Raw genomic sequence first — 21,342 nt, forward strand, 5'->3', positions numbered from 1 at the left:
CGAGTGGGTAGTACAATGAGGCCGAGAGGTGGCCAGGGCTTTTTTAACCATGAGCCAGCTCGTGTTGGAAACACACTCAGGAGCAGTAGAGCAGCGAGGAGCATGAAGGGGAGGAGGTGGACAACACAAGAGCAATGGAGATAAAGAAAAAAGGGATGAGATTGGCTGACACCTGCTTGTGCTTGAGGTCTTCTCTCAATGGTGACATCTTTACTATAGACAGCTGCGGAGAATGTGAAATGAAAACGGGCATGAGCGGATACAAATGTGCAGGTGTGCACAAGTAGATGCACACACACACACACACACACAAACGCACTCATTCGATCATATATTTAGACACATTAACTTGGATTTCAGTTATGTCCTGCAAAACTACACTAAACGTAGCTGTAACTACTGCTTGCTTAACCTCGACCCCTACCATAACTCTAAATGGTAAATTTACATCTCTTGTATATACAGCAGTTTACAGCTTGAGCAACCTCAACAGACTTTTCATGAGCCATCACATTTACCCATTTGTTCACACAATCAGGCACAAATTCACACAGCAATGGTGACAGCTGACGTACAAAGGGCTCCCACACCTTTGGGAGCACCTTCAGGTTAATGTCTTGCCCAAGGACAGCTTGACACATAGTCAGTGCAAGATAGAGAATCAAACCAGCTCCCTTGGGACTGGAAAATGCCTCACTCGACCAACTGAGCTACAGCTCTCCCTGAGAATAAAATAATTTCTTCTTCTAAGAATTTAAAGAATTTAGTTTAAAGGGCATGATTTTTGGTTTGGTCACAGGCTCATGGAGGGTTGTGTAATGGTGCAGCATCGGGGTGGCAGGAGGTGACACACACACACACACACACACACACACACACACACACACACACACACACACACACACACACACACACACACACACACACACACACACACACACACACACACACACACACACACACACACACACACACACACACACACACACACAGAGGCAAAGCACTGTGCTAGTTTATGTGGATTGTGGGGAAATAAATCAGTTCAGGCCTCACATGAAGCCCAGGCTATTTGTGCTGTGCTATTTACTTCTGCAGTGAAATAATCATGAGCCCATAAAAATGTGAACGTGAAAAATATAAAGGATGGCTATAAATAGTTAGCAAACAGCATTATGGATCACTGGCCTTGTTGTGTCCCAGTGGACCGTTGTGGGTTTCTTTGTCTTAATTTCCTTTTTATTTTTTTTATCATTTTGCTGTGCTCTCTTCTCTGTGTGAGCGAGAGGGTGAAGGTTAGAAATGACGCACGCACGCATGCGCACGCACACGCACACAGACACCATGAAATTCAAGGTTATTTTTTGTAGTTTGTTTCTATATTCAATGATGCCCCATAAACTCATCTTTGAAACCGTGACTCAAAAAAGCACACAGGGAGTAAGAAAAGCATGAAAAGCTACACTGAGTTTGATCAGATACCTCAATTTGTTCCTCCCACCTTTAGTGCACAGTTTGTGCTGCCTAAAAGAGAACCAGCTATTCATCCGGAAATGTTCTGCCTGTTCTTGAGAAGCGAATCCTGTTTGATGCCACTGTTGTTGTTTGGAGCTTTGTATGACTGTAATGTTCTCATGCTGAGTCAGTCCGTGATTAACTTTATGCTTTTGTAGCCAGATTTGAGGAAACAGAAAAGTCTAAATAGTTGGACTATATGCTGTGTTTGGCTGGCTTTTCAAAGGCTTTCTGCAAAGAGCTCTTCTTCATCGCCGTGTTGTGTTTTTTTCTCTTTTAGATTAAGAGACAATAAAATGTCTTCTCATTTTCTATTCTGTCAAGTCTTGGACCATCTTACTGAAAGACCTCAAAGACTTGCTCACATGCTGAGGTGTAATTGGTCTTCTACCCCTCTCGGTCTCTCTCTTCAGCTCATGGTCCAATGAACATGAGTGCTTGCACATTTGGACTAATGATTTTGAATAGTGATTAAAATGAATTGGGAAGTGTGCTGCCTCTGTAGTATTCACCCCCCCTCCCATCATTAGTGGCTCTCTTCCTCTCTCTTCTTCTCTTTCTCTTTCTGTATCATCAGTGTTAGTCAAGCAGGGGTTTGAGAAGAGGCCTGGGGTGGGCTTTCATGAGCACAAACTCAAAGATTTCTCCATTTCTTGTAATCATGGTCACCACTCTTCTAGCACTTTTACTGTCGTCGTCTTCTGGCTCCTCAAAGGTGCCTTTGATTCCTTCACATCGTACACCCAGGCCGGATAGTGTTGCATTATATTTTTCCTCTCTCCTTTTCTCCATTTTTTGCCCTTCACTTTTCTCTCCTCCTCTAACCCAAGCTCATCAGTCTGTGTTCATATTTATTGTTGTCGCATTGAAAGCTGATTTAGCACTCTTCTCTCTGGGAATGCTTAACTCCAGGACCCTTCCCCTTCATTTTCGCATTCATCCCCCCACCATCCAAGTTAGCCTTGATCCACCTTTTTTATAATCATCTCCCTTTCTTTGTTTTTTCTGTACTCCTGTTTTAAATGAATTATGCAGAAGGGAGGAAATGGGGATTAAAGAGGAGCTAAAGCCAGTGCCAACTTCTGTGGTGCACAGCTCCACACTGTCTCTCTCAGGACCATGAACATATCAGGACTAACAAGCTTCTTTTTCCCTCCCGTGGCATTTTTCTCAGTTTCACATCTGTCTCACTCTGTCCTGCATCGTTCCTGCTGTGTCCTGCTCTTTTTTCCTTTCTCAACGTCCCAACTGAATGTAGTTATGCTCTCGTATTAGTGCAGGGCAAAAGGTTGTCCACCTTAATGTAAAAGCAGCCTTGTATGTACTTTTTGTGGTACATAATTAAGTTTGGCAGTCTTGCTTTAATTTACTGTTGCATCATTGCCCTCTAAGTTCACTATTACCCGCTGCTGTCGTTACAGCCATGACTGGAGTCCTGAAAAGTGTTTCTGACGCAAAATGCTTGTTGAGTTTGTTGTTTCAAATCCAAAAAGTGATAAGAAAAACTTAAAATAAAGCAAAAAGCGAGAAATAAAATAGGAGCCAACGTGGCAGACTCTATGCGTCCTGTGCACACACACTGCCAAGGTGCCAATTATATGTTTAAAAGCGTAAATATGCTAAAAGTCAGAGCCTGCAGGTGGATTCAGGGGTGGAAGTAGAGGGCGAACCACAATGAACAAATACTGTAATTTTGAGCAGCATTTGTATATCAGTTCAAACAAATTGCCAAAAATGGAGGAATTCATTTAGTTGAAGATGTGGAAAGTGAGGTTTGTCATGTGTCCATGCAACCGTGCAGCTTGACTTTCTAGAAAAACTCAATGGCTTTACTGCAGCTGTCCTTTCACTTTAGCAATGAAAAAATTATATTTTTCTATTATATCAATAACATCTGCACCAAACTAAATTTCTTTGGTTTGCTTGTGGCACATAAAGGCCTTGTGGTTGCATTTAAAAAACATGCTGTAATTACAAGTCGCATACAGTATTCCTGTTGGTTTAGACTTGGCCACAGAGGTTGAATCTATTTTATTGGTTCCCTATAAGTTTAGTAAACTGGATCTACTGCTGAGAGGAAATACAGACGATATTTGTGTCTTATCATGTAATACTGCTGAGGGATGGGGAGATCCCCTGTTTCTATCCATGGGCATGTCTAGCCGTCGGCTAGAAAAATAATGTTTCTCATAATTTAATTGACACAATCAGTTCAACAGAAATGACTAATTGATCTTAAGTTGTGAAAACATTTTAAAGTTTCATCGTAATAATGCAAACGGATTTGCTTATCAATCTCAGGTGTTACTCATAAGTACTTACCCTAAGTGAAGGACTCTCCTTGTTTGAACAATTCTGATGCTGGAAATGTGAGAACAATGACGGTTGTTCACAGAAAATTGTTGAATGATCTTATTAATATGTTTTCTGCGTTCATCTGCTCTGCCTTTCCCTCTTCTATCATGTAATTATTTATGTGTGATTGGGCCTACTGTGACTAGAGTCTCACACGAGGTGGATCACAGTCAGATAACAGTTTTTGTTTGCGACGAGTGGTTGGTGGTCTGGCTGTGATCCCCCCCCCCCCCCCACACACGTTTCTTAAGTGGAACCCACTAGCAATTTATCAGAGAGATAAATAAGGGTTTCATTGAATAAGAAATTCTGTATTCACATCTGACTGAAATGAGAGTTAAAATGAGAGCATAGAGGATGCTCGTTGTTAATTTATGGATAATATTCAACATGTGACAGAGTGTGATTGTGTTTTTACATATCTAGAATAGCTATAACGTGCATTTTTAGTCATCAAATCTTCATTTCAAGGTGGACATAAGAAACTTATTTTGTTTCTGATGATGGAGCATACATCGATTCTAGTCTACACAGTAAACTGGATCCATCCTGTTGCCTATATAAATCTGTCTCACAGTAAAGGCCAGTTCATACTCCATAAGAACAAGAAGAAGGTTTGGCACTCCGGGGTCCTGCCAAACAAAATTACGTCATTTTCTTCGGCCAGCTCCCTCTGGCCTAAGAAATTTGGTTCGGCTGTGCCAACCGCCCTGGCCGAACTATGCAGGTGCCGCCGCACTGCCGAAACTTCGGCACTGCCGTGTGCATGCGTGTTCCAGTTCGCTAATACCTATTAGTCACATTTTAATCATATTTAGCCTGTAACCTTGCTACTGTGTGAGTCCCGCAGCTCATTAATATGCCTTTACAGATGTGTGGCTGCTGTTAGGAGGTGTGGCCTGCGAGTTTGACAGCTTCTTATCTGAGTATGAACAGTTCTACCGAAAACAGAATCTTTTTCGGCAGCTGGCTGACGTCACTGTCGAATTATCTTCTTGTTCTTATGGCTTTAAAAAGGAAGATTACAGGGGCTTTAACAGTCCAAACTAGGCTTTGACATGCGTCTATGAATAGTGGCTTTAGCTTGTAGCTGCACCTTTTTTCATCTGCAAGAGAAAAACTGGAGGCAGACCAGTGCATTGAGTTTTCACTGTTGCTTGGGGCCAATGTATAAGTCAACACTTACATTTTGCAGTAAGACGCATTTTGTTTGGAAACAAAAGCAGTTGGAGAAACAGCAGAAAAGGAAAGTTTAAATCTGCCCCTCGCTTTGTTTCTGGTTCGTCCCGCATCAGCAGTGTGTCAATAGGAGCCCCAACAATCTGACCTTGAGTTGACTTAGTGAATTGTGTTGTTTCCTGACGTATTCTAATCGAACATGGCAGACTTAATTGATCTCGTTAACGTGGGACGTCGGAGGCAAGTTGTGGCTGGAACCTTAGCTGCCCCCTGGTTCTTTTAACACCCAGACATACACACAAGAGGGTTAGGGAGAGGCGTGAAGGTGTCAGCCTCAGTTTGACAAAACATTCTGAAATGCGAAGAATCACGACAGGGAACTTAGATTGGGGGGGGGGTGACTTGTAATGGCTAGCCTCCTGTAACATCCAAACCCAAATGCCATGACACACACCTTGTCAACCACCTACTCAGTGAAGTATAACTTATATTTACCTACAACTAACATGCCTTGTTAAATTATTCAGGATTGTTTCTTTAATGTTTCAAAGGTTAAAAAAAAAACCAAAAGTACAAAAATTATGAAACACTGAGATATCTTTAGATGATACTCCAAGTTTACAAGATTATTTCACATTATCAGCTTTCATGAATGCACACAGGAGAAAAACATAATCAGCCTAATTGTGCAAGACTCATTCTTTGTCACTTGTTGTTTCATTTTTTTGGCATGATAAATATTTGGAGCTCGTCAGTGGCATCATAATAAACAGCATTTAAAGGTGACTACATCAATCATTTTCATAGTGCGAAATGACAAAGAGGATATTGTCATGACAATTAAAAATATGTTAGTGACAGCCTCCAGTTCAGTGTTCTCGCCAACGAATTTCTGCGTAACGGGCTGTTACGCTGTCACTCGTAAAGTTGGGTGCATGGACGTCTCCTCCACGGACATCTCGTCCACAAAACTGTAACCCTGGACAACTCGCCCATGTGGTTCCAGACATCTCGTCCACAAGTAATTTTTTCAGCATTGTTGATTTGACGGATTTCAAAGTATATTTGACACATGTGGAAGAAAAAACACAAAAACATAAAATATATATTATGAAGCAGTCTTTAGGGTTAGAATTAGACCTGAGGTGTGACGAGGCCAGTGTGGGTGTGAGGGATGTGTGATTTGCTAAATTTGAGCAATTCTCAAAAGAAACAAAGCCATATGATACTTTACCAAAGTATATATGGACATACTAGATATATGAAAAATATCTAAGATATCAATTAGAAATAACAATCTGTAAAAGTACATTGTTCTGTTTTTATTTCCTCAAAAAAAATTCTGAAATCTCATCCATGGACGAGTTGTCCACGGAGGGTACTGTCCGTGCTCAAGTTGTCCAGGGTTGCAGTTTTGTGGACGAGTTGTCCTACAATGGTAATGTTGACGCTGTAATTAGTTCCTACACTGTCTTTTAGTTCAGCGTAACCGCGGTTCCGTACTTGTGCTTACGGTGTAAAAGACTGATTCATCTGCACCCTTTGCACCCTGTGATCCCACTCCCTATGCAGTCAGAAAATCCTAGTGAGAAACCTGAAATTCTTTGTGATTTGATGGAAAGTCTAAATTAACCCGTAGTTAATTTTCGGCACCTCAAGAAAATCATCCATTCATCTATCCATCCATCTTCTATCCCACTCAGGGTCGCGGGTTGCTGGAGTCAATCCCGGCATACTGTGGGTGAGGGCAGGATACACCTGGACGGGTCACCAGTCTGTCACAGGGCAGACACATATAGACAACTATTCAATTTAGTGTCATAAATTGACCTCATGTGCATGTTTTTGGACTGTGGAACAAACTGGAGTACCTGGAGGAATCCCACGAGCAAAACATGCAAACGTCACACAGAAAGGCCCCAGGCCGTACTTGAACCCACAACATTCTCGCTCTGAGGCGAGAGCGCTAACCATTAAATGGTAAAATATTCAGAATCAGACATTTAACAATGGGTTTGGAGTTTGACTCCTTTGCCTCTAGCAATGGTTCCCTTCAAATCTGTATTTTGTAAACCTTCCTTACATATGAATGGAATGTGAATTTCAGAAAATAATATCCTGAATATAATCAATGCACTCCCAAGAGGAATGGTGTGCAAACACTTTCATGATCTTCAAAGCTCACACGAAAACCAATGAACCCCAAGAAAGAAAAGCTGAACTGATCTAAAATAATCAACCCCAGTATATGCCTGCTCACATGTGGACGTACAAGTTAAACACTCATGAAATGGATACGTCCACCCATGTATTGATTTATTGATCTGAAAATCAAACATATAACCCGCATTACGTGTACACATGATAAATTATATTGGAAAAGGTTGAAGCCATCAACTTAGAGACTGCTTTGCTGTGTCATTCTCATATCTGGTATACCAGGGGTTGTCTAATTGGTCTGGGGAGGTTTTCGGTAACAGACGAGAGGTAGTTACTAATACGTAAATGACAGACTGACAGATCTGCTGACTGCCTGCCTTCACGACAGTGGAAAAACATGCAAATGTTCCACTCTGAAGTGTGTTGTGCCTTTTTTTCTTTTGTGTGTGACTTTTTTTTAGTGTGCATGTTTGTTTGTGCAAGTATGCATGTATAGTATGGAAATACAATACAGAAAAAAACGGTGGCTGAATCAATTAAACAACACTTGGCTTATTTTCGCCTGTATTTTACTACACTTAAGAAAATTATAATTGCATTAATCGCTTAGTGTTACTATCAGGAAATCCCATGAAAGGCTCCTCAGGGGAGTGTCAAATAGATACTTTAAAAGTGTAGTAGTATAACCTGTGCTTTGTTCAGATGAGAACTGCCTTACTTTGCCATGCTGCAATGTGAGAGCGACCCAGACAAAGAGTGTCAAATCCTCAAGCATGACGTAGGTTCCCATTCTGCTGAAACTGGACACTCTGGCAGCCATCTCTTTGTTTGTTGCTGAACAACATTGAACCTTTGTCCACATTTGGTATGAATGTATCAGTATTTTAAATGGAAAGTCTTTCATTTGATGGTCACCATTGAGTTTGTTCCGTTTCATGTGCTTGATTCCCAGAGGTGTACAGGATCAATCTCCTAACACCATGGATATGGACACGCAGCCACAAGGACAGCAAGCAGCTGTGCCAGTGTTTCAACCTCAGGTAAACACACACTCACACTCACACACATACACACACACACACGCACACACACACACACACACACCCACACACACACACACACACACACACACACACACACACACACACACACACACACACACACACACACACACACACACACACACACACACACACACACACACACACACACACACACACACACACACACACACACACATGCACGCACGGTTTAATTGATCAGACTGCAACTTTCTTTTCTAAGACAAAAATAAAGAATCCTGTTAAAACTGAAAAGTTTTGAATAGAATTGACATTAAAAAAACCTTCATGAACCGATAAGTCAGGTTTTATTTTGGGCTTTCAGTTGAACAGCAAAAACATCTGATTTCATATCATTCCAATTAAGAATTTTGTGATCTCTTACATCTCAAATAGAGCAAGTCGAGTATATTTTGAGGGCTGTGAGGTTATATGAACCATTAGCTGACAGATATTTTAAAATGGCTTTGATACTGAGGTGGTTTTGCTTTTTTAAGTTCATTTGGTCAGTATGACATGGTGCCCTCACAGGATTATTAGGTTTATTCATAATGGCTTGTTCGTGTTATTTTGAAGAGGAAAAATAAAAGGTTTAATATAAAAGTGACTGAAAAGGTAGGTGTATGTGGTTCATCGTCTACATTTGCCTGTTGTGATCAGTTGCCTGTACATCAATTAAGGAAATGAGATGGTTAAGAATTTAAAACAGAATTCATCTGTTCATCAAAAGCACAGACCGTGCATCTATCCATCCATCTTCGATACTTCTTTACTCAGCCTTAGTTCGTGGGTCAGAGGTACAATGTTCCACATTTTTTACATTCTCTGCATCAGTACAGATGTGTCCTTCAGTCCAATCATGCCTGAGACCACTGTAGTTGTGTATACGATACACAGCAGTGGATGAATGTTGAGTTGTTTCTATTGATCAGAGCTCAGGAGGCTGCCAGAGCCTTGCCTCCCTGTATGCTTCTTTTGGTTCGATACAACTCAAGTTTGCTTCGCGCAGATCTGGTCATTGTTGGATTTTAATACCGCCCTCCAACATCAGGGGCATTGATTTCTTTACAGAAGGATGTTTTTGCCTCCATAAGTATTGAATAGACTTTAAACAAAGAGGATCATCCATATGCCCCAGAGTAAATGTGGATTCTTCTCCAGAAAGAAAGAACTCTAAAAATAGGTCTGTACAGGCTGTTGTTTTTCCTGCGTATGCAAGGGCACGGCAATATTAACTCTGGAATTGCCAAGGGAGTTAATTTATTCTAAGATTTGTAATTGCAAAATTAAGGATAATTGGGTTGCACACAGAAGAAAGTCAGATAAAAGCTCTAATAATTAATTTGACTTAGGCAACACTCCCCCATGCATACACATACAGACTGTAGATCCTCTACTGATCTCCCAACAGTTGATTATGTGTTATTGTTCAGCCTTAATGATTTCTCTTTCTCTCTATTTTTCAATCTATTTCTAGCAGTTTACATCAGCGTTAATTCCAGGCTCACTTAGATTTTGGTAGCGTGGTGAACTTTTTCAGTTGCATCATATTTTTTCACTCTCACAGAGCATGTTTAAACGAATTTCACATTTAATGGGAGAGAGAAAGAGACAGCAAGATTATGTAGATGACTGTCTAACCAGCATCCAGATGGGTGTCTTTCAACAAGTCCTGTATCTGCTTCACACTTTCCTAAGGTTCAGTCTACTCGACAGCAAGGGGGAAAAAAAAACGCCAGCCTCCTCCTGGAAAATCTGAATTGTATATGTGATGAAGGGTATTCTGTATTGCTTGCAATATAATTTTTCTTGGTCCCGGAGGTATGATGCATATGCATTAGTTAAACGCGATGAGCTGGTAAGATGTGCATTTTTAATGGAGCATTTGCTCTTGAGTGAGTGGGAGGGTTAGTGAGGAGGCCCCCTCAGATCAGATTTTGATCGTCGCTGCAGAGTTTGACAGACGCAGATCTGTCTGCAAGCGCTGAGAGAAGGCAGTGTGATTGTGGAGCCGATTGAGGGGAGAAGAATGAGAAGCACCTTTGGGGTGAATCCTGCCGGTTTGACTGCCTGCCTGGCTCACTGGCTTGCTGGCTGAGGATGAATATTGCATGGTGTCTGCTCAAGGGGGTTGGTGACTGGTGAGGGTGGGAGCTGCCCCTCTATCCCCTATCGCCTGCCAGTTGCTGTCTCTGTTTCTGTCTCTCCATGTATCCCTCTCTGTCCCTCTCGGACTCCATCCAAGCTAATTCAACAGATTTTTTTACACACAAGAGAATAGAGTCTAAGATGGCTGTTTAAGGAAGTTCAAGATCGCTGTCCACTGTAAAAATATTGAAAACGTAAAGAAAAAAAACCTTCAATCTACATCAGATGATGAATGTGTACACCGTAGCACATCTGGTCGGAAGTTTACCGGTGTACTGATTTTGCATAAGAGCTGATGTGCTAAAGCAACAGGACAAGTATTGGAAATGTAAAAGTGCTTTAGGTTTCTCATAAAACTATGGTGGAGCAATTCAAACTATGGTGGGCCACTGCAATCTCTGTAATTAATGGGACACTGTCAAATATACAAACTCTGAAGAGACGATTTCCCAAAAGCTCCAGTTTTTGAGGTCTATGAAATGCTGCTTAAGTATTCAGAAGTAGCCTTCTTGGCGTGAATGTGGCCTGAGTTTCTGTCTCTCGGTCTCGGCATACCTTTCGGTATTCCTCCGTGAGAGACAGCACCTCTCTGCTGCCGCTGGCCTTTCTGTGGCAGCCGTTGGCACTGCTGGGCTGTCACATCACACCCTCTCCCCTCTGCTGCGTGTCCCTCACCACCCACCCTATCTCACTTTCTCTATCTTCTGCATTCCCTATTCCACTCTCCATGTGTCTTGTCAGTTGTGTTTGGCAATGGTGTCATTATTGGGCAGCTCGTATCACACTTCCTCCGACGAGCTGTCTGTCTGTCGGCTCTCTCTCTCTCTCTCTCTCTCTCTCTCTCTCTCTCTCTCTCTCTCTCTCTCTCTCTCTCTCTCTCTCTCTCTCTCTCTCTCTCTCTCTCTCTCTCTCTCGGTCTCTCTCTCTCTCTCTGTCCTAGTGACTCGCCCCTGGCGGTTGTGTGTCACCTTTATACCCAAGACGCACTGTCCCTCACAGACGTTACCCATAATTCCTTGCACAACTGCCACTTAATCTTCATTCCCTGCAGCTTGTCCCCATCATAACGCAGAATGATGTGAGTGAAAAGACATACCACATGGTACAGAACAGGACTCGCAGTCAAGAAAACTGTTTGATGAAAATTAAAACTTTGAGAGGTATTGTAAATAATTGGCTTAACTAACTGGTTTGTTTAGTGCAAGCTTATTGTAATTAATACGGTTTTGCTATTCAGCAACTTTAAATAACTCAATATTGTCCTGGTTATAGTCAATAAATGTAAAAGGATAAATACATGAATTAAATAGTTTTTTGTAGTATTTGTGTAATAATTTACACACTTGAAGATACAGATAAGGCTTTTTCCTCTGATAGGAGAAGAACAGTGGCACCCCAATATATTTGATATCTGTAATCATTCCTAACCATCACAGTAACACTCAAGTTACGATCTTTACAATTGGCAGTCAATGTAACCCTCTCCTCCCAGTTTCGTCGAGTTTCTGACCTCGGCCTCGTGTGTGTGTGTGTTTGTGTGTGTGTGTGTGTGTGTGTGTTGGTCCAATGGGACCTTGTCTTTCAGCTGGGAGCCCCTGTTTGTGTGATACCCATGTGTGGCTGATGAGACGGCCTGTCAGTCAGCTGTGGCCTAGCTGCCCTTTGAAGGCCAGGCCAGGGGGCGAAGAGGTGCCGCAAATGGCCTGTGAAGTTTACATACACTGCCCACTGCTAAACAGATTAGCTCTAATGAAGTGTCTAATGTCGGGGCCGCTGGCTGACATAATCCTGCCTGGCAGCCCGGCCCCTTGGCTGCCAGAAAAGCCGCCCTCCCTCCAGCCCTCTATTCCGCCCTCGCATGGCCTCTGCTGCCACCCAGGGCGACTCCACACGGGGAGGTGCCCACTGTTAATCATGCTGGACAGTGTGCGATCTGACATGCAAATGTAGGTCATTGCATATGTAAATGTGTGATTACGAGGCTGGCATGCCAGGACACATTAGCAAGACTGTGCTCTCAGCAGGCGGTTGTCACAGCGCTTTAGAGGCTCATGCTAACATTTGTCAAGCTACCACACAGCGAATGAAAGCAATGCCCTCTTGTCCTCTCTGCCCCCGCCCTCCCCCACTTGCGACTTCTCGCTCCCTCCCTCCCTTTGTATCTGTACACCTCCAACTGTCCATCGTGCATCTTCACACAAACGCTTCTGTCAAATCATCCACTCATTGCCCCATACGGCTCCACTCATCATGTGACACACCTTGTAGGTTTTAATTTTCTTCTCTTGCACAACTTTAATACATTGCACAATTGTTTGTGCCTCAGAGCATCGATATATTTGTTGTGCTAAAGAATTTTGTGGTATATATTATATTTTGTCGTTTTTTTTTTTTTTTTTTTTCCAGATCAAAGTAAGTGTTGAACAGTGTGTCATGCTCACTGGCAGTGACTCTCAGACAGCTCGGGATGATGGAAGTGTCACGCTGAAAAATGCCCACCTCGGCAGTGTTAATTGGGCAGGGCATTTCATTGGCTTGCACCTCTTTCTTTGGCTGTCAAAAAAAAAACAAGAAAACAATGAAATGCCTAAATTGGTGTGTGTGTGTGTGTGTGTGTGTGTGTGTGTGTGTGTGTGTGTGTGTGTGTGTGTGTGTGTGTGTGTGTGTGTGTGTGTGTGTGTGTGTGTGTGTGTGTGTGTGTGTGTGTGTGTGTGTGTGTGTGTGTGTGTGTGTGCGTGCCCCCCCCCCCCTTCAGTTGTGTAACCTGATGTGATCACTGCTGTGTGGAACTACGTTTTCTACAGTGTCTTTGTCTGTTTTACTATTAGTAGTTAGAGGTTCAGGTTTTTCTTCTTTATTCTGGGAATTTGCAGTTGACTGTGTGATGGCATTGGTTTATGTCCGCTTTATAAAAACCTTTAGCATTTTCAGTCTTGGATGCGTTAACACCATTAATTCATTGGTCATCAAGTAAGTGAACCATTTATGCTGACAGTTTGGTTTACCAGTTAAATAGTTTTGCAATAACAAAAACATTGGATGGTCCTTCCTGCTTTTGATTGACCTTATTTTAGGTTGTTATTTTGGTTTTAAGGCCTGTAGCTTCAACAATACTGAACGTTTTGAGTACTTTCTTCTGCTTTTGGCAGTACTAATTAGCATTTTCCAAATTTGTGAGATGTTTCAAATTAAAAAATGTGCACATTTTGAGAAGTGTTTGTCACCAGAAAAAAATTATCATTAGCTACTTCATTTAGTTACTTCATGATTATTCTTGTTGGATTTCGGTTTTAATTTCTCACTGAACTAAAATGTCATTATGTTGAGTCAGCTGAGACAATCCTGTATAGCCTCCAGTCTTCGCTCATAGTAACTTTGTCAAAATGTAAAATGTAAGTGAAGCAAACAAATGTGATGACACTCCCTTCTTGCATGTTTAGTGCTTAGGAGATTAGATTTTGACCTTCTCCCCCTCTTCATTCTCCCTCCCTCTGTCCTAAGTCACTTGCCCCTGAGCTGCTCCCTTGGCCATGCTGGCAAAAGCGCTGGTGACATGTGGCATTCTGATATCTGTCACCTTCTGTTTGCTCCCGCCGACGCCTTTTACAAGTTTACCAAAAGGCTGGAAAGGTCACACTGCCTGCTCTCTGCGTTTTTCACACATTATATCCAAGGGGCTCATTCTCGTTTATTTTTGAGTGTTTTTTTTTTTCTTCTTCAGTTTTTTTTAATTGGGGAAGGTGAGGGACTCGGATTGCTTAGCCAATCATGTGGTGAGGAGTGGTGAGGAGTCCCCAAGTCTGTGGCCCATTGCCAGGCTGTCAGTGATATAACTTGGCACAGGAAGGAAAAAGACTCTGGATAATTGTGACGAGGGCTGCTCGATTATAGAAAAAAAACATAATCGCGATTATTTGGGGCAATATTGAAATCGCGATTATTTCCACGACTATGTCTTTGAATTTAGAACAGCATTTATCGAACATATTTAAAGATAAAACTCTCCTGTTAAATATATTAAAATATCTTCGAATGTAGTAGTAAAAAATAAACTGTGGTGCTGCACTCAATCTTTTGAAAACAAGAACTAAATAAAATACAATGAGAGATATACTTCAATAAATAAGTCCAACATAAATACTTTGATAAATTGGTCCAAAAAAAAATTGTGGTGTGGAACTTTATTTAGTAGAGAGACAGGGTTTTTGGTAGGAAGTATTTTGGTGTTACACAGCGTGTGCGCTCTCGTGTTGGAGAGAAAGAGAAAAAAGAAAAGTTACTGAGAAGTGTGGTTGAATGGAGAATAAATTTTAGAGTTCCTTGTCTCCGACTCCCGTTCATCGGCTCTTCAACATAATGGTTTTTCCTCGATAATATGAATTTTGGGATTGTCTGGAGCCAAAATCGTAATCACAGTTAAAATTCCATTAATTTAGCAGCCCTAATTGTGAATTTTAAAACCTTCAATGGAAAGGTTAAAAGCCCGAATACATGTAAATTGTATAATGTAATCCTTTTCTGCCTTTTTCCCCTGTTGTTTAAAGTGTAAAGGGAACGTTATTAGCCATCCTAGCAGAAGCAAGGTATTTTTGCAGAGTTAAATGAAATGCATAGGAACAATATCAAATCACTCATAAATATTAGTGGATAATTGTTAACTCTAATACTCTTCAGTTAATGTCATCGGCAACTATTTTCTGATAAATTCCCCGTCTCTGCGTAGTAAAGTTCTACTTGAAAAATACTGACTTGTTACTTGTAAATTCACACAATTTTACCTATGCATCTTTGTCCTATACACAAGAGGATAGTCATTTTCTTTCACCTATGAGCTTCACGGATGCGCTCAAGTTAAGTGTATGAACATTACTCAAGACCTTTCACAGCATGTCACATCAGCCTAATGGGAGTGAAATCATCAGCCCAGAGCAGCCTCACAGAGAAACAAGCTACACAACAGCTTCTTTTCCACCCCGTGCTTCAGCCCTCATGCTTTCCTCTTTCAGTTGTTTGGAAATAGTTGCATGAGACTCTTCATGCACTTAGTTTAGGCTTCTTTTTTTTTTTTTCTTCTTCCATATTCACATATATCTCGAATTGTGTGGCTTTTTTCATTTCGTTTTGCATTTTATAACTTCAACTCACTTTGTACCAAAAACGATGTAAACAATGAAAACAAGTTGAATTATTGTACAGTGCTATTTGACCCAACTCGCACAATGGCTGTGCTTCCCTTCTCCTAATAGGCAACCCAAAGCACATTTTATTCTTCGCCATGGTTCTTCTTTCTCTCTGTGCGTGAGTTCGCGGGTGTAGAACTTCATACTTTGTGTACTGTTCCATGTGTTTCTAAAATGTAGATGATCTACTGATACTGATCTCCCAAATGTTCTGCACGCGCCAATGTGGACGACTATAAATAGGGCTGCAGAATGTATCGCAGATTCATTGTTGCCACAATATCGACAGGTATAGCAGACTGACTGAACAGGAATAAATCCTTCCTAAATCCACTCATGCTTTGCATGTCAACATATTTGGCCCCTAACTGCCCGAGATACCTGCACACAATGTAGATATGTTCACTCGATACTGTGTAACCTTACTACAAAACCTTTAACGTAAATATAATACATCGTCGGAAATGCTGTGGAAAAACACAGTATGAATTTACAAACACTACATTTACATTTGCCTAACTTGGTGATTTTGCTGTAAATAGTGTTTTGCTCTTGAATTAGGTACAATTAGTATATGTTTTGAGGCACAGCATGAATGTGAAGTTGTTTTCTCTTTTTCTTTCAGAAACCTTTGCAGCCAGACATGGGCCATAATTCACTGGCTAACTTCCAGATTGAGAAGAAGATTGGACGCGGCCAGTTCAGTGAGGTTTACCGAGCAAGATACCTGTTAGACAACACCTCAGTGGCTCTGAAGAAAGTTCAGGTGAGGCATTGTAAACCATGTAAAGAAAATACTTTACATTATTTAGGCTGTTTTAATTGACTCAGAGCTGCTTGAAGACATTTTCCTTGAAGTTGAAAGTATTGAATATAAACCTAAATGTGAAATGTGCCACAGAAAGTGGCTATTATTGTACCACAATGAAATTTTGCAGTGCTGCAGTGAGATTCTTGCACCTACATTGAGTATTCAGTGACTGATAGAACCCGTGTACACAAGCACACTCCTCAGATGCACTTTACATGGGGAAAATGTGTGTGTTACTCAGATATGAAACACCTGTAGTCACTCCAGCGCCACCCTCTAGATAACAGCAGTCGTGTTCTCTGTTTAGTGTTTTTTCTGGGTAGTTTCTCTACATCTCTCCATCTTACATTTTTTTGAATATGTCATAACACTCCTCTCTGTCCTCTCTCTCACTCTCTCCGTCTCCCCTTTTGATCTCCTGATAGATATTCGACTTGATGGATGCCAAAGCTCGGCAAGATTGCATCAAAGAGATAGATCTCCTTAAGGTAAAGAACCAGAGGAGAGGGAGACGGCACCATGCGCTGTGCTCTGTTCTCTTAAGGTGCCTCAGCTGAGACCTTCCACCACAGGAAAACAATTGATCTGCACCAGACAGCATGGATTTGTGTGTTTGTGTGTGCATGCATTTCCTTGGATGGTTACAAATGCAGAGGGGTGTTGAAGCATTTGTGTGTGTTTGTGTGTGTGTGTGTGTGTGTGTGTGTGTGTGTGTGTGTGTGTGTGTGTGTGTGTGTGTGTGTGTGTGTGTGTGTGTGTGTGTGTGTGTGTGTGTGTGTGTGTGTGTGTGTGTGTGTGTGTGTGTGTGTGTGTGTGTGTGTGTGTGTGTGTGTGTGTGTGTGTGTGCGTGTGTGTGTGTGCGCGCACACACACGCTTACGCACGCATACAGGGGTAAAGCATCCCTCCAGGCACACATTGGCTCACTTTTAAATGCCAAATGTATTGTTTTAATCTCTTAGTCAGGTTTAGAGCCAGGCAGCTACAAATCAGCACGGAATTTTTTCTCTCATGTATCTCCTCTTTTTTATTTTTTTGTTTTCTTGTTGTTGTTTTTTTTTTTTTTTTTAACTCCAATGAGTTGTTTTCATTTTTAAATTAGCGTAACCATGTGTCAGTTGAGATGCCCTCAAATACTAATGAACAAACTTCAGATGGCTCCAATACCTGTGCCTGTCTCAAACATCCTAGATGAGTGTCAGAAGTTTTGTTTGTTGATTGTGCACGTTTGGGTTTCTCTTCATATATGTAGCCTTTGTGCATGTGACTGTGTGCACTGCAGGCAGTTAGAGCACACAGGTGCACTCACGCATACACATTGAAGAGAATAGGGAAATAAAACCAATTAATTTCTTCCACGCCAACACTTTGTTTAAGTTCCTGGGGCTTTCTGGACCAATCAAAGGCACCGATACTGAGATGTAGACGAGCCCCTGTACAGAGCTGCAATCTGAGAAGAACCATCATTGGCATGAGACGGCTGGATTATCCTGATCTGTATTTCCTGACCTTCTAAGGGAGGTCAAGGCAGGGTTAAATGTGACATGTGACCATGTGCTTGTGTTTAGTTAATGTATCTGTTCCATTTTCTTTCTTTAAATACATTGATCCTTTTTCTTTACTCTTACTTTTCAGAGTGAACGTTTCCTTTTTGCTTGTTGCCGTCACTTCTGTCTACCTTTTTGGCCATTTTTTATATTTGTTTTCCTTTTCTTCTCAAATAGCCATCCTTCATATGTGTCCTCCCTTCGCTGCATTTTCATCACTCAGAGCTTTTTGTTCAATTCGTTTCATCCCGCAAGCTGATTGCTAGTGAACATTGAAGTTATGCCTGGCCCTGCACTGCCCAGCCAGCCTGATAATAAAGGACCGAATGTGAGAGAGAGACAGTCCTTCTGCCGTATTCCCCTCTAGACAGGCCAACAGGAGACACAGCCAAATCAGAATAATGAGATATACACTGGCAAGGGCCGACTGGACTGACACACATAGTCGCCCATGATCATACACACACACACGCTCACATACAGACATAGTCAGTCATGGCCTTTCAACACTGCTCCTATTTGTTTGTCTGTCTGTGTTTGTGTCTGTTCATTCATCTGTATTTTCTTTCCTGGCATGACAACTCCAACTTGAGGATCTCATGTCATCCTATTGTCTAAATGCTCACTGATAGGAATGGTGTTTGCAGAAGTAACATGCTCCTGGCTCATCTGCTAATTTTACCGTTCCTGAAATCTCCCCCAGCTGTGTCTTCCTCCCGCCTGTGGTTACTATCGTGTCAGGATTGTTTTGTGACTAATGATCTGCTCTAATCAGCAGTGAAAAGCTGTAATGATGCCTGTTTCTTTCTCTGGGTTTTGTGTGGTATATATTTGTGTAGAAATTCGAGGTGTGTGTGTTTGTGTGTGTGCGCGTGTGCATGTCTGGGATTCTCGATCTGATTAGATTACACCAGCAGCCTAATGATAAAACTGAGAACTGGCAGCGACCAGCTTCGTCTGACTTGGTACATCCACTGTGAAATTTCTGTTTTGTCTGCAGTTTTCTCTACAAGCAATGCATTCCTTGAATAGTTAGGGTATATATTGCCAGCGCTCCATTAGTTTATTTTCTAAGATCCTGTTTGCTCTACCCATTGGCTGGATTAACATACAGTGTATGAGTGTGTAGCATAAAATGTGACATGCAACACACAAGGCATCCATTTCTACAGTGGATGGGGAGTCTAATCTACTTTTGCGATATTCTTTATAGTAGACTAGTATAGCAAAAAGGAAACGTTCACTCTGAAAAATAAGAGTAAAAGCAACCAACCATCATTTTTCAAATATATTTTTAACAGCTGCTTTTGCTGTTTTTATATATTAACACTGTATCCTAATTTTCTATTGTGCTTAATTTTGTGCCATCACATTGCATTAGGCTGCATCTTGTTCCTCTTTGAAACACATCACCAGTTTAGCAAAGATATCACATCGAGTCTTGCATGATTAAGTAATTACACACTCTAGTGGGTCTCAGCCAGGATGTGTAATTACATAATCACGCAAGGCTCTATGTGATATTTCCCAATGAGTGGTTGTTGTATTGCAGTAAGGTCCCATCCATCATTTACATAAACATCTGCATGTGAACGTACTCATCATTTCTCTGTATCCTTTGCCTGAGGTTGAAGTTGTGGAAGAGCAGTGGGTTATAGCGGGTAGAGGGATGGCAGCGGCAGCAAAAGCGGGCCTTGTCATCACTCCTTGGCTGTGCTTCAGTGTGGTGCAGAACTGCCACTCTGAGCCAAAAATACATCTGGCAAGAAAGGACAAGGGAAGGATGTGGAAAGATGGAGACATGAGGAAGGGTGAAAGAGAGAATGAATGAGAAGGAGGATTGTGGAAGGATGCAGAGATGGAGTGGAGAGTGTAGTGTAGCGTAGTGTACTGTACTGTGCTCTCCCTAACCCTCTCGGCATCATCCAGAGCATGCACATTTCTTTAATCACAGCAGAGAAAGCACAGCCGAGCCGAGCGGAGGACGCATGTCACACCGCTCCATCTGCTCACATCACGGCTCTAACTCTGCTCACATCACCATCCCTCCGCTCTCCCTCCCCCCTTATCTCTCACCCAGTTTACCTTTTCTATCTCCTGTCCCTTTTTTTCACCATCTTCACCTTTGTTCTCCTTCCTGAGCTCTTCACCTTGTCCCATCTCCATCATTCGTTTTTTTTCCTGTCTCCTGTCACAGTGTTATTTGTTCCTTTACCTACATCACTGTTCTCTCCCTCCCTTCCTCCTCTTGCTCCGGATGGATAGAAACTTTTTGTTTACTATGGGAATGCTGTTTCTGCCTTATTGACCAACCAACAGGAAGGAATTTCAGGTAGACATGAGCCCGGGATGCTTGTTTTTCAGACTGCCAGCCATGTCAGCCTGTCAGGCATGTGTGTGTATTTGTATGTCTCACACACATGGGTTGTTGTCATCACAGACAGAGGGTTGTTGTGACATGTCACCCAGCTTTGGCATAGTCGAGGACAAAACCATCTCATTAGGTCCACATGTTTTGAACACTGATACAGTGTTAGGCTTCGACTGTTTAGTTTTAATTGGTTGGGGGAAATAAAGTGATTTACATATAAATCTCTACAATACATAATCTGGTTGTTTAATATAAATTGTGTATTAACTTTAAATAAAAAACAAAAAGAAAACTGTAGAGTAGACCAAGGGTGTTGTAAATATGACAAGTGTCACCAACATGTCCTCTTTTTGCTTCTTTTTCCTCTCTCGGTGACATGTTTCTTTTGCTTTTTTTTTTTTCTCTTTGTCCGACAGCAATTGAACCATCCCAATGTGATAAAGTACCACGCGTCTTTCATCGAAGACAATGAGCTGAACATCGTACTGGAGCTAGCAGATGCTGGGGACCTTTCTCGCATGATCAAGGTAAGGACCTCACCACAACTGCTGCACTGCTAGTTCACACACTTTCCAAGACAGCAGCAAGCGCATCTGATTTGTGGTCATGACATACTCAGAAATTTCAGCCCAGTAGTGCTTTAAAGGATACTGACTCACAAGTGAAATATGTTGGTTTTTTTTTTATGTAGACCGGAAATAGTATTCCCACATAAGTATACTTTGATAATAGTTGCAGGTAGTTTGCCAAATATTGTTGTTTTTTTTTTTGATGCCACCGTGGGAACATTTTGGTTCACTTATTTTTTCAAAAGCATCAACATGAATAGGTGCCAAAACAAAACAGAGATCCATCCATCTGTCCGTCCATCCTTCCTTCTACTATACACTATACCCACTATATAGTATCCCGACCAAAAGAATGCAAAAACTAATTTTCACTGGTACTCTATGGTGTCGTTACTCTGGATGGCCCAGTGTAGATAAAGGCAACTGAAACATTTTTACTGTATTTTTCAC

General features: G+C 41.6%; 1 protein-coding gene across 1 annotated transcript in view; it reads left to right on the forward strand.

The window, feature by feature from the left end:
- The window catches only part of nek7 (NIMA-related kinase 7), a 69,465-nt gene that overhangs the window by 17,626 nt on the left and 30,497 nt on the right, over positions 1–21,342 (forward strand). Inside the window, exons 2-5 of the mRNA XM_080473689.1 lie at positions 8,159–8,246; positions 16,221–16,361; positions 16,832–16,894; positions 20,740–20,850. Of these exons, the coding sequence (XP_080329815.1) occupies positions 8,187–8,246; positions 16,221–16,361; positions 16,832–16,894; positions 20,740–20,850 (375 nt within the window). The 5' untranslated portion in view covers positions 8,159–8,186. The remainder of the gene's footprint in view (positions 1–8,158; positions 8,247–16,220; positions 16,362–16,831; positions 16,895–20,739; positions 20,851–21,342) is intronic.

This window comes from Lipophrys pholis (assembly GCF_963383615.2).
Source record: "Lipophrys pholis genome assembly, chromosome: 10".
In the NCBI taxonomy this organism is placed as follows: domain Eukaryota; kingdom Metazoa; phylum Chordata; class Actinopteri; order Blenniiformes; family Blenniidae; genus Lipophrys; species Lipophrys pholis.